The sequence below is a fragment of the Corvus brachyrhynchos genome, unplaced genomic scaffold (assembly GCF_000691975.1).
Source record: "Corvus brachyrhynchos isolate BGI_N302 unplaced genomic scaffold, ASM69197v1 scaffold5, whole genome shotgun sequence".
NCBI lineage: Eukaryota > Metazoa > Chordata > Aves > Passeriformes > Corvidae > Corvus > Corvus brachyrhynchos.
Window position 1 is genome coordinate 6,806,236 of NW_008238321.1, and position 13,431 is coordinate 6,819,666.

General features: G+C 40.1%; 1 protein-coding gene across 2 annotated transcripts; it reads left to right on the forward strand.

Annotated features, from left to right (window-relative positions):
* Nucleotides 1-225: 225 nt before the first annotated feature.
* COPS3 (COP9 signalosome subunit 3) lies at nucleotides 226-12,422 on the forward strand. 2 transcript variants are annotated; one of them, XM_008633439.2, is made up of 11 exons: nucleotides 226-1,761; nucleotides 2,644-2,756; nucleotides 2,857-2,906; nucleotides 3,748-3,840; nucleotides 4,548-4,727; nucleotides 5,660-5,800; nucleotides 6,841-7,014; nucleotides 7,848-7,934; nucleotides 8,236-8,349; nucleotides 8,926-9,006; nucleotides 9,325-9,760. In XM_008633439.2, the coding sequence occupies exons 1-11, from the start codon at nucleotides 1,637-1,639 to the stop codon at nucleotides 9,376-9,378; spliced, it is 1,212 nt and encodes a 403-aa protein (XP_008631661.1). In that variant the 5' UTR covers nucleotides 226-1,636; the 3' UTR covers nucleotides 9,379-9,760. The 2 variants fall into 2 exon arrangements, with proteins under 2 accessions (XP_008631661.1, XP_017589553.1); XM_017734064.1 differs by having other exon boundaries at nucleotides 1,632-1,761; nucleotides 3,680-3,840; nucleotides 9,325-12,422.
* The last annotated feature ends 1,009 nt before the right edge of the window (nucleotides 12,423-13,431 follow it).

Consider the following 13,431-nt stretch of genomic DNA (forward strand, 5'->3'; position numbering starts at 1 on the left):
CTAATTGTGGCCTTCCAGTATCTGAAGGGAGCTGCAAAAAAGATGGAAGAGAGACTATTTTTAAGGGCCTGGAGGGACAGGAAAAGGGGAATGGCTTCAAACTGACAAGAGGGTAGGGCTAGATTGGATATTAGGAAAGAATTCTTCCCTGTGAGGGTGCTGAGGCCCTGGCACAGGTTGCCCAGGGAAGCTGTGGCTGCTCCATCCCTGGAGGTGTCCAAGCCGGGTTGGACAGGGCTTGGAGCACCCTGGGATAGTGGAAGGTGTCCCTGCCCATGGCCGAGGTTCGGGATGTGATGATCCTTAAAGTCCTTTCTAATCCAAACCATTCTGGGATTCTGTGAAAGTTAATCCAGAGCCAGACGGGCAGCTGGACGTGAGAGCACTCAGGAGAAATGGGTGTACTTCTGGTGGTTTCTGACTGTCATTTGGCTGCCTGGGAGGTGACATAAAGGGACATTTAGCTGGGCCTGGTATGGGAGTTTCTACTTAGATTATAAGTTGTTCAGTGTATGGGTGTGGGTAGAGGGTTAGATCACAGAATCCCAGAATGGTTTGGGTTGGAAGGAACCTTAAAGGTCATCTCTTTCCAGCCTGTGCCATGGGCAGGGGCACCCTCCACTAGACCACTTTGCTCAGAGTCTGTTTGGGGAGTTGGCTTTGTTTTTTCAGGGGAATGCTAAGTGATAGAACTGTAGAAGGGGTGGATTTCTGGAATAAGGAGGACACCAGAACTAGGGTTTTGCAGTGCCTGAACTCCATTATCAAAACACAGAGAGTTTTACAAGCCCATTCCTTCCCATGTTTATATCTTTTTTTAACTCCATATGGAGGAGAGCAGTTTTGGAGGAGAGTTTCTGGAGTTTCTGGGCTCTGGTCCCCCATCTGGAATTTTTGATCCCTCTGTCACTTCAAAACTAACATTTCATTGCTAGAACTTCCCAAGTTTTCCTTTCTCAAAGGAAAAGGCCAGAGACCTGAGGGTAGTGTAAATCTCTCTGAATGGAGGCACTATTCCTCATTTTATGGAGACTTTTGTTAAGGGTGAGAGAACCTCTGTTTTTTCTCTCTAATCTGCAAGGATTGAACATTGAAACAATACTCTGCTTCAGAAGGGCGTAGTTTTAATTAATTCAATTAATTGTGGGGGAGGAGGAGCTTGAAAGCAGTTCATGGGAATGGATCTGCTTTCTTTATAAGGGTTTTGGGGCTTACCGTACCTTCCTAAATCAAAGGAGTCACTTTTCATGCTGTGTTCATAGCTCACACCATATAGAATAACATTGTCGTTTTAATTGTACAGAGTAAATTTAAGGACAGGTTTTTAAATACTTTTGGTGTAGGTACTTAGTTGTTACTTTAATGTCTACTTCAAAAAAATGCTTATGAGCAGACCTGAAGGGTGGGTAGGGCTTGAGGACCAGCAAGGAAGAAGCTCTGGTATTTGTTTTATAAAAAAAAAAAACCATGTGGTGGGGAGAAAATGAATGCCTATTTTATTAAAGAAAATTAAAACTTGGGGTGATACTACTATTTCCTGAGGTTACATAGGGAAGCAGGTTATAATGAGGTATGGGAATGGGTGAATGTTCTCTAATTAGGCTTTGACAACAATGCTTTTTGTTTTTCAGGGCAAATGACCCAGCTTTGTGAACTGATCAATAAAAGTGGAGAGCTGCTAGCAAAAAATCTTTCCCATCTGGATACAGTGCTCGGTGCCCTGGATGTACAGGAACACTCACTAGGTGTTCTTGCTGTCTTGTAAGTGTTGCTTGCTTTTAACTAAATATTAAAACTTCAGGCAATGAGCCGAACTGTCAGCCAAGAAACGTGTTTTGTTCTGGCACTGGCACAAGTTGCCTGAAGAATCTGTGTCTGCCCCATCCCTGGAAGTGTCCAAGCCCAGGTTGGACGGGGCTTGGAGCAACCTGGGATAGTGGAAGGTGTCCCTGCACGTGCCAGGGATTGGAACTGGATGGGCTTGAAGGTCCCTTCCAACCCAGCCCATTCTGGGATTCCATGATAAGCGTTTTTCCATATGTGTTCAGCAAAAAGATATAAAATGAGCTTTTTAAACTTTATTTTCAGGCCGTTAATGCACTGAACTGTAAGCATGGAGCAAGACGTTTTGTTCCACTAAAAAATGGGCTTTTATCGTGGGTCTTGGGTGTTTGTCTTTAGACAGCACTGAGGCTCTTGCTGCTGTCTGGAGTTTAAGATAAAACCTGAGTTGCCTTGGGGATGCTGAACTAAGGTTAAGATACTTAGTCTTGAAGTTCAAACTGGCTGTATCTGATTTCAAGGGAACTATCTGCAGGTTCCACAGCTATTTTAAAATTATCTTTTAAGGGAAAGACCAGAATTCTAGTGCTGATTCTACTACACTTTTGAAACAAAATACTGATAGTACTGAAAATGATACTTGTTTGCCATTGTAGTTTGCACTAAATTGAGAATTACGTTGTGCAGAGAAAGGTATTTTCAAATGTTGTTGTGCAGCTACTGGGGAAATCCTATGCCATGTCTCATAAACACTCTGGATTTGTTTGCAAGCACCTGCATGTAAAGACTTATGAGTGAAGATTAATCTTTTTTATGGACCTCCAAGCAATAAATGCTAAACCTTTTGTTTCTTTGTTTCAGGTTTGTGAAGTTTTCTATGCCCAGCATCCCTGACTTCGAAACGTTATTCTCACAGGTGCAGCTTTTTATCAGCACTTGTAATGGAGAACACATTAGATATGCAACAGACACTTGTAAGTTAAGCTTAATTTCAGACTTGATATATTTTTGGATAGTTTGGTAATACTGCTTTTTCACTGGGGTGTTTTCTTGTTTGTTTTTTACTATGTTTAGTTGCTGGCCTGTGCCACCAGTTAACAAATGCCCTTGTGGAGAGAAAACAGGTGAGCAAGTATCATCTAGTACAAATAAGCCACTACATACCCGAGGCTTAAAGGGGATGTTACCAGCCTCTTACTCCATAAAGATTTGCCACTAACTTCACATGCGGTGTTTCTGTGCAGCTCCTTAGTTGTTAAGCTTACTGAAAGGTAATGAACCAAATTCAAAATCCTAAGATTTCTTTAGGGAAAACCTAAGGAAGATAATGTTTTGGGGAAAAGAGTCACCTAAAAACATGCTCTCCCACACAAAGTAGGAAATATGCAGTACCAAGAATGTTCTTCAGACAATGTGTACATGAATAGAGGAGAGAGCTGCAAAGGTTATGAGCACTGCTAATATATATAACTGGTGTTATATCATGTTCTTATATGAAATGCCTTACAATGTGCAGGAAACTTGATTAAGAAATATTTGACCAGTGGTTTTGTTGCTAAAATCCTGACTTTTCAGGCCACTTTGGTGAAATCTAGCTTGAGATAGACAAGATTTGATCTCTACTTCAAAGTGGAGTGAAGTGAGAGCCTTGTCTTTAGTATTTGGTGGGAGTTTAGATGGAGTCATCCAGTCAAGAACGGTTTTCTTATTGATAGAGATTACTGTATTCCTGATGAGCTTGGCTTTGTGGAGCAGAATTGATGACTTTATCAGGAGAAGTTGTGTAGCCAAGGTTAATTTTATTTTCCAAGAGACTGTGATATCCTACAAAAAGGGAACCTCAAGTTAACTATTACTTAATGGAACCTGTCAATTAGTGTTATTTTTCATTTGTAAGTGTCAACATAAGATCCAATGTGCTGCCATCTATGAGAAATTATCTGAAAGAGATGTAATTTCTGACAGCCCCTGCGAGGAATTAGCATTCTCAGACAAGCCATAGACAAGATGCAGATGAACACAAACCAGCTGACCTCAATACACGCAGATCTCTGCCAGGTAAGGGGGTCAGAAGGGCTTTTTTTGTGAGAATAAAAGCTTATAAAATACCTATAAACCTTCAAGGAAATGCGTGTTCACATATTGCAGTGTAAGAATGGATTTTCAATTGGTTTTTTTGTTTTGTTTGGTTTTTTTCCCAGTAGTAAATAAGATGATATACTGAAATAAAATCTGAATCTGATATACAGATTAATTACTAATTTTAAATGTTCAGTGCATGTCCTCAGGTCTTTGATTTTGTTTATGACTTCAGAAAGTCCTTTGACATCCCTTCTCTGTGGGCTGAAAGTCACACAAAGCTTATCTGGGGTGATATCAGTGTAATATCCAGCTACTGTCTGCTTAAGTCTGACAAAAGACATGTTTGTCTCAGTGTCTTTGGCCTGGGTTTGTGCTTCTGTCTCATGGCTCCTGGGATTTAGTTGACAGGAACGTTCAGAGGAATATTTAGTGCTGACAGGTCTGGAGTTTCAAACAGCTTTGTCAAAGTTTAATTTCTACGAGTCAGATAATTTTATAACAGTTCATAATCTCTGTTAAGGGTTTTCAGCCTGTGTTACTCCACTACTGGCATGCTCTGGTTTTTTTACTTGTGGGAGAGTGATATTTATGCAGTAGTATTAATTAATGTAGTTTTAATTCCTTCTCATGGAAATTTGAATGGAAATGGCTAATTTATGAAAACTTGATTTATTTTCTTGTAGCTCTGTTTGTTAGCAAAATGCTTTAAACCTGCCCTCCCGTATCTAGATGTGGACATGATGGATATTTGTAAAGAGAATGGGGCATATGATGCGAAGCACTTTTTATGTTACTACTACTATGGTGGGATGATATACACTGGGCTAAAGAACTTTGAAAGAGCACTCTACTTTTATGAACAGGTAACATGAAATGAAATGATAAGTCCTAAGTGTGATCTCTGGAAAGGCAAAAGTAGATGTGTAACAGTGCTGAGAAAACACAGCACCTTTGACCTGTCACAAGCAAACTGTCTTTGGAGGTGTTTTCCTTTAAGAAAGTCTCTTACAGCCTTATTGCACTGTAAAGCTGGGCAGCTCAAAGGGTGATGTTAAATTTATCTCACTATAAATATTTTTCAGTTGCCTGCTTGAAACTGCAGCACAGGTCACAGGCTGACACACGGTTGTGCGTCCTTAATAAATAGGCCAGTGATTTTGCTAAGGCCTTGGCTACTTTTATGAGAGGAGTTATGCTTCTTCAAGGCTGTTACAATATTTTCTGGTTTTGCTTTATCTGGGAAAGAAAAGGAAATAGCAAAACTGGGAAAACTTTGTATGTGAGGGAAATGCTGTGAAATGTGCCAAACAAATTGGTGCAGCATTTTTCCTTTTTGTAAAGAAGGGTCAGCTCTTGAGTAATTCCAGTATCACAGTAAACTAAATTCCTTTTTCCCTATTCTGCAGACATCTGATAATGTAACAGCTTTATAAAACCTCTTTGAGGGTCCGTGTAAATCCAGGTTCACAAGTAGCTACAGGTGACTTCTGGTACTTTAGATATATTCCAAGGAAGGAAGTTCTGATTGTATCTGAGCAGGGCTGTTTTAAGACAGGCACTGCTGTAACGTGATATGTTTTGAGTAGCTTGTATAAAATTTCCTTTTTCCGTGTATTTCTGGATAATTAATTTTGACAGAAATTAGTTAAGCTTCAGCGCTCAAAGGAGAATTTCATATGTCACTGTATCCTTTTTGCATGCAGCTGGAAATTGAGTTTTTTGTTCATGGAGTAGCTACCAGGATCTACCAGTAAGCAGACTAAATTTCTGTTCCATTTCTTTCTCTCTTGCTTAGGCAATAACTACTCCAGCCATGGCAGTCAGTCATATTATGTTGGAATCATATAAAAAGTATATCCTAGTTTCTTTGATACTACTTGGCAAAGTTCAGCAGCTACCAAAATACACTTCCCAGATAGTTGGTAGATTCATTAAGGTAAGTATTGCAAATACATCTAAATAATAGATCAACAAATCTGAATTTGTAAATGTGTAAAAATGGAAGGTGTCCCTGTCCATGGCAGGGGTTTGGAGTGAGATGAAGGTCCTTTCCAACCCAAACCATTCTATGATTGTATGATATTGGTGATACAGGTTTTTAAAATTTGGGAAAACTTCAGGGTTGAATAGTACCAATCAATATTCCTTTTGCTGATACTGCACATTCTTTTACAGCTTTTTATGTTAGAATTTAAAAAATATTCAGATTTCACTTGGCTTTCAAGCTGCAGTGTCCTTGTGAAAAGATTTGACCTGTAACTTCATCTGATTGAAGTACAAAATGCTAAACAGTTTATTCCCAAACCCCAGGGTTTTTTACGAATAAAAGCTTCTGAAAAAAAGGCCAAGTTTGGAGTCTGTAAGCATTCAGATAGGAGGTGTAGGGTGGGAGACAAAACTGCTGCTGAGAGAGGTCTGATGCTAAGTAACATAATTTTAAAGGTTAGTTCCTATTTAACACCGAGTTTGTTGATTTGTGACCAGAGAGTTCCAAAATTCTTCTAGCTTCAGAGACTAATAAACAAGCTCAAAACATGTTAAGGTAATTTAGGTGAACTGATTTCCCCCTCTGAGTCTCTGCTGTTGATGCTGTGACCCGATGTGGTCAGGGATGGCTGTCTTAGAGGGCAGAACAAATACAATGACCAGGCAATACCCTACTTACCCTACTTACCTCCAACTCAGCTGGTCAACTGAGAGAGTTTTTTCACACTGTTGTAAGTAAAACTGTCACACAGAGGTCCTGGAATGATGTTGATTAAATGTTACACTGCAGTAACACAGCTTTAGTGTATGAGGGTCTGTCCTTGCCATAAAGCCATGTTTGGGTATCTTGTCCTTTTATGAGAAACGCCTGAGCTACTTAAATTTACTTCCATGCCTGCATGGCTTCTAATGTTGGAGCACTGAACAGATTTTGTGAGGCTGGTTGAACACTGTGTTCTTTAAGAAGGGTTCTCATTTTTCTAATTGCAGCCTCTTAGCAATGCTTACCATGAATTAGCACAAGTTTATTCAACCAATAAACCCTCGGAGCTTCGTAATCTGGTGAACAAACACAGTGAAACTTTCACAAGGGATAACAATATGGGGCTGGTTAAGCAGTGCTTGTCATCTCTCTACAAAAAGAATATTCAGAGGCTAACCAAGGTAAGAGAAACTGTGAGCAGTTTTCCTCTAAGAGTGTATTTCTGAAATATATTCAATTTAGAGCTAAATGATAACACAGTGATGTGACAGAAATTACTATAACTGAGATTGGTGTCTGAAACAAAGGAGACTAAAATGCCCTGTATAGGAAAACAATTCAGTTGCCTGCTTATGCATTACTTAAAAGGTGATTCAGTCTGTCTGTCAAGGGGGAAAACCCACGAGGTTTTCGTAGATAATCAAAAAAGTGAGCACTTTAACCCAGTGACCTTCATCCCTATTCAAAAAATAGAAAAACTGAACTTTACAGGCCACTTCATTAGAAAAGAGTTAGTGAATAGGACAGATTTTGGAAGTGCTTGAAATAAAAGGAAAAACAGAAGCACTGAAGTGATTTACCCCATCAGCTGAGAGATCAGATTAATTCTGAAAGGTGATTGGGGAAAGCTGGTTTTTGGCAAGCTTATATGATATTTGTTGCAGTAGAAAAGAAATCTCATAATGAGGTTTTTATATTCATCTCTTGAAGGAAATTCAAGGGATGGAGAGTCATGTTTTTTGGGTAGAAAGGTGAAAGAAGAGGTTGGACATGATCAGGACTGTCTGGTATAAAACGAAATTGCAGGAATGAGTAATGACTCCATACGTGCTCAGTGTAACAAATTAATGTCAGGAGAAAGAACTGACTCACTCTCATGATCCCTTTAATAACTGTGTGTTCCACTTGTTTCTTCCCATCAGACTTCCACAGTCAGGTTACACAGGCCATGAAGCATCAACAGGGAAAATCCTTAACATCCAGTTTTAACACTTTGATACTTTCTAAATTTCAGACGTTTTTAACATTGTCATTACAAGACATGGCAAGTCGAGTGCAGCTGTCAGGGCCCCAAGAAGCAGAAAAATACGTCCTCCACATGGTAAGACCTCTGACTTGGTTAAACTATCCCATAATTAGTGTTTGGATTGGCAGTGCACATTCTGAACAGTTCTTTTTCGTGGTGGAGGAAATGCTGTCAGTCTGCTGTGGTGTTTAGACTGTTCTCAAAAAATGTCAAAAGCTGTTCTCCACGTAGGATAAGGCAGGAATCATGTGTTTTTGGGAACCTGTGGGAAATAAAAGCAACCAAGTTAAGACAATTCCACAAAGAGTCTGTGTGTTGCAGTTACCTGAAATTCTGTTCTTGGTGGTAACTTCTATTAAACCCTCTGTCATTTCAGATAGAAGATGGTGAAATCTTTGCAAGTATTAATCAGAAAGATGGTATGGTCTGTTTCCATGATAATCCTGAAAAATATAACAATCCAGCTATGCTTCATAACATTGATCAGGAGGTAAATCTCAACTGCTTTTGGAATTCTTACCAAAGAACCTTAGTCTGTAATCAGAGAGCTGCTGGCAGAGGCCAGTGTAGTAACTTAGATACAGAGAGTGAGGACTGTGAATCATTATTTGACTGCTTTACAGTATTTTCACAGATTTTAGATTAATACTCTCTGTCAACGTGTTCCCCATTGTGTCCTGCACAGCTTGAGCTGTTTCAGGAGACTGACTGCTTGCTGTTGGTGATGGGAAGATTCTTGAATGGATTAGAAAGATTGTTTTTAGAGTTTTAATCTTCAAGGATCACTTCCATTGGCTCTCAATAACCTGCCTGTAGGTTAAGGTGTTTGACCCTTATGGGACTGTCTTATCAGTGGCCTTAAAAAGGGCTGTTAGGAAGACATGGATCAAATGAAGGGAATAAAAAATGGTCTGACACTTCTGTTTGGGAGGTGAGGGATGAGAACAATTTGATGTGGAACTTCAGTGATGGCAAAAGTTATTGGTTCTACATGGCACAGCCATGAAATGTCTTGAAGATCAGGTGCAAGCTGGTCAAAGTAATCAATTTCATACATATTTTTAAGATGCTGAAATGTATAGAGCTTGATGAACGACTGAAAGCCATGGATCAAGAGATCACTGTGAACCCTCAGTTTGTGCAGAAGGTAATTGATATAATGTCTAGTAAGGGTATGTGAGAGATTCATTCAGTGCAGTGACTGTGTTGTACTGAATGTCAGTATTTACAGTGTTGTTATTATACTTTATTAATAATATGTGCATAAACATCATGACACATCAGAAAGATAATTTATGATTTTTGAAGGTGTTTTTTCCTAATTAATCCTGTAGTGATTTCAACCAGAAAATGAAGTGCATGTTATTTCATAGGCACTTTATTTTCCTGCCTGTTCACTTCAAAGAACTGTCTTTCTCAAGCCTGCAGACCTGTTTCTGAACAGAACTAACTCTCTCCTTTTCAGAGTATGGGCTCTCAAGAAGATGACTCAGGGACCAAACCATCCAGTTATTCTTGAAATTAATGTTGCTCACCACTCCGCTTTCAAGTAAAAGCTTATGAAAGAATCACGCCTGGAACAGGGCATTGAGGAGTTCCACAAAGAGAGCAGAGAGAACTGAGCTTTGCTTTTCACCTGGACATTAAGAAAATAAAAGAACACCCTCTCAGTACTGTATAATATCAGAAATATTCTCTGCAAAGAAAAAGGAAATCTCAAAAGAAACTTAAAAGTCTGTTGTGGATTTATTTATCTTCAGATTAACATCGTTAATGCATTAAATAATCTACCTTTTGTTTTAAAGGGTTTGAATGTTGCCGTGTTTCTGTAGCAGTCCTTCTCTTCTGCAAAAGAAAAAGTGTTATTCAGGGAAGAATACAAACTAGTGTTGGTTCACTAACAAGATAATTACTGGTTCATTATTCTGTATTTAAAGTTGGCTCGAAGTGCAGATTTATCGTATGTGTGGTGGGGGCAGAGGGGGGGAGTTCAAGCAAATCATAATGTAGAGAATTTGCATATGCCCAATGTAGCTGGTGCTGTCTGTAAAGGAGGAAATGAGAACTGTTCTTCCCCAAAGGATGAGGATGTCAACGTGTCCTTGTAAGGAAGTTTGCTGCAAAGTAGGAATCATATATGGAAAACATACATGACAGCTGTTAATGATTTTAAGTTTCTGGTACAAAATATCTGCTAATATTATTTGCTGTTAGATGAAACTTACTAGACCTAAACAAAAGGATATTTGGAAAATGTTGGTGTCCTGGAGGATTCTAGGTAGGAAGTTGTTTACACTGAAAGAAATTTAAATGTTTGTTCCTGTGCAACTGGCATGAAGGTTTTCAACAGGCTGATAGTTTCTTTGGTGGAAACCAGTATTTCTGCATGGAATATAAATAGAATTCTATACAGCTCTCAAAATGCAGGATTTTTTCTGAGATAACATGTTGGAATGATACCTGGTTTTTAATTTACTATTTTAGACTTTAAAACTTTGTTACTGGATTCTTTAAAGTGCTTCACCCCTTAAATCATTGAGCTGTTTAATTTTCTGTTGTTCTCGTGTATCTGAAGATTCTCACTGTTCCAGCACCTTCCTGTCAGGCAGATATAAACCTGTCATCAAGTCAGAAAATGAGAAGCCACTGCTTCCTACTGAAACACCTGACCAGGAGCTGCTTGCTCCTGCTACCCTGCCAGCTTGTTTCCAGGCAGGAGCTGAGCATTCCTGGCTCTTGCTGTGTGAAGTTTGTATGTATTGAGGTCACCTGTGGTTGAAAATACTCCATTTGTGCTTCCAGTGCTGATACAGAAGTGTTGGGGTTTTCACTTAAAACTGGTGTCCCATGTCTAGCAGAGCCTCTGTGACAGCAGGGTGCTGCTTTCTGGTGAAGAGGTGTCCCAGATTGTGGTTGGTGGTGAAGGATGTTTCTGAAAGTATAAAATAGCAGTTCACTATTGAACACAGTGGAGGTCCACAGTGTGAGCAGCTCATCACTTCCTAACAGAGAGAATTCCATTGGGACAACTTTTATACCTGATCTTTAAGCAAAATCCTGGGTTTTTTCATAACTTGCATTAACAACCTTGGAACTAGAAGAGATTTATGATTTTGAAGGTTTTTATCCTAATTAATCCTGCAGTCATTTCAATGCTGAACATACACCATTTTCCTCTCTGGTCCCATGGAAGTGTTAAATGAGTCATTAGTGATGCTGGAGCCCAAAGCAGGGTGATTGTTACAACCACGGGTGGCACTCCCAGAAGGGGCTGCAAACAACTGACCCCAAACCCCACCCATCCAGAAATGTGCCTGGCTCAACTTTCCTTGCCAGTGGCTCCCTTGTCAGAGGAGAATGTATTCAGGATGCTGTCATAGAGTTGGAGAAAAAACAGGAATATCCACTTTTACACTACTAGTTCCTAGTAATGAGCATGGATTTACCTGCTGAGAGCTGCAGGATGGTTTCCCAGCTGTGAAATTGGAAGCAAACTAATCTGTGCAGCTGGCAAATAGCTCTAGATTTTTCTCTTTTTTCTTGCCTAAAGTAGATAAAACAAATCCATGCTCACATCAACAGGATGGCAAAAATAGCTGTGTAATAGTTTCAAGTGATATATTCCATTATATATCTGATTTTTAAGAGGGCAAATGCTTTTAAAGTTAGAAAACGGCTGAGGTTCCTTTTCTGGCGTGGATAGTTGTGCTGTTAATGTCCGAATTCTGTTAGAAATTCAAAGTCAGGTCTCACCTGTAGTATCAGTAGATAAAGCATTCACCAAAAGTGCTCCAGGGAAGGGCTTTTAAGTCTTAGTTTGATAAACACACATGGTCTGGCATCTGCATGTCTTGAGATAGCACTGAAATTAAGTCAGATTTTTAATGAAGCAGCTCCTTCCAAGTCTTGGAACTAATGGCATGGGCTGTGGTCAACCGAGAGGCTTTGAGAACACTTGGGCTTTCTGGATTTAATTTGTATTTACTGCAAGGAAGGACTTCTGCTCAAATCTAGGAACACTGCGTGCTGTGCTGCTCCCAACTTGGACTCTCAGAGGTCCTGTGGCTGCTTCTTCCCATCGTGCATGGTCACAAGATGTGTCCAGGGAATACTGAGTGCATGCTTTGATATCTGACTCTGATTTTGATACATTTTAATTAGCAAAGATGCAAAATACACTTCTGAAGGCAGCGTTAGATGTGCAACTGCAGTTCATAGCCACAGGAGGGGTCTCTAGGCCAGTTACTGTGAGATTTTGAAATGTTTCTAAGAAGGAATGTTTGGAAGCTGTTTGTGTACAACCCCCACTCCTGTTTTTGTGCCACCAAGGAGCCCCAGTGTGTGACCTCCGCTGAACCATCGCTCCACTGAGTAACTCCAGCTGCCTCCTCTCCACAACTTCCCTCTGTGTCCCACAGCACAGCCACAGCCCCGTGTTTGTGTTGTCATAGGCAATCTGTATAACCTAGGAAATGTTCTCTGCGTGGCCCTGCTGGCCCAGGAGGTTAGTCCTGAGAAGTTGTTTAAATGTACTATTGGAAAATAAAGATAACAAACGAGGCATTCTTAGTTTGTCTTAAATGAGATTGTAGGTCTTTTGTATTTGGGTTTTCCTTAGATTTTTGGGGGGGATCTCTTGTTCTGGTTGCTTTTCAGGAGATGATTTTGGCTGACTGGGGAGGCTGCTGGTTGCCTGCTCTGTGTGGCAGTGCCCTCTGCTCTGGAGGTGTTCAAGCCCTGCTGGTGACTCCTCGGTGCTCTCCTGAGCAATTCTGAGTAGAAATAGTCTTTCTTTTGTGTCTTTCTTGAGAAGTGCTGCTGCAGGTCCTTGTCTAGATGGGCTTTGGGATTTTGGATGGAACACTTACTCTGAGCAATCTGGTCTAGTGAAGATGTCCCTGCCCATGGCAGGGGGTTGGAATGGGATGGTCCATAAGGTCTTTCCAACCCAAACCATTCTGGGATTCATGTCTGACCTCTGTGTTTCTGTAATAATCCATCTTGCAGGCCATCTGGGTATTGTTTTTATCAGAGCCATAATTATTAGTCCATGTGTGGCTGCATGGATCCAGAGGCATGTCTTATAGTGGTATCAGCTGCTCTTTTCTTGGGATTGAAGTACAAGTTTTACTCAGTTAAATAATCTATGCTGTTATATTCTTGAAAATTTACTATTTTCATTCAGATTCGGGTATTTAAAACTCTGTAAGGGGCAACTCCAAGGGGCAGGGAAGAATCCGGTACTTTGTTATTTTGAAGCCTAATAGTTCACATGGAATTTGGTTTAGCTTTCTGTCATAGATTCCTAGAGGTATATAATCTTTTAATACTTAAACTTGATATCCTGAAGAGAAACTGTAGTAGTTTAATGGAAATGAAGAGCCTGAACAGATTTAACTTTGGCATTTGCTCCCTGGTCTTCCCGGGCTGTACCTGAGTAAACACCATAGAGCTGCTTTATAAATCGGGAAACGACAATACTTCGACGCCTTCATCTGCCATAATCTTACATTCTAAGCACCTTAAAGAATTACCACAGACAGTGGGTGTTGAGTCTCCAGTGGAGAAGTCG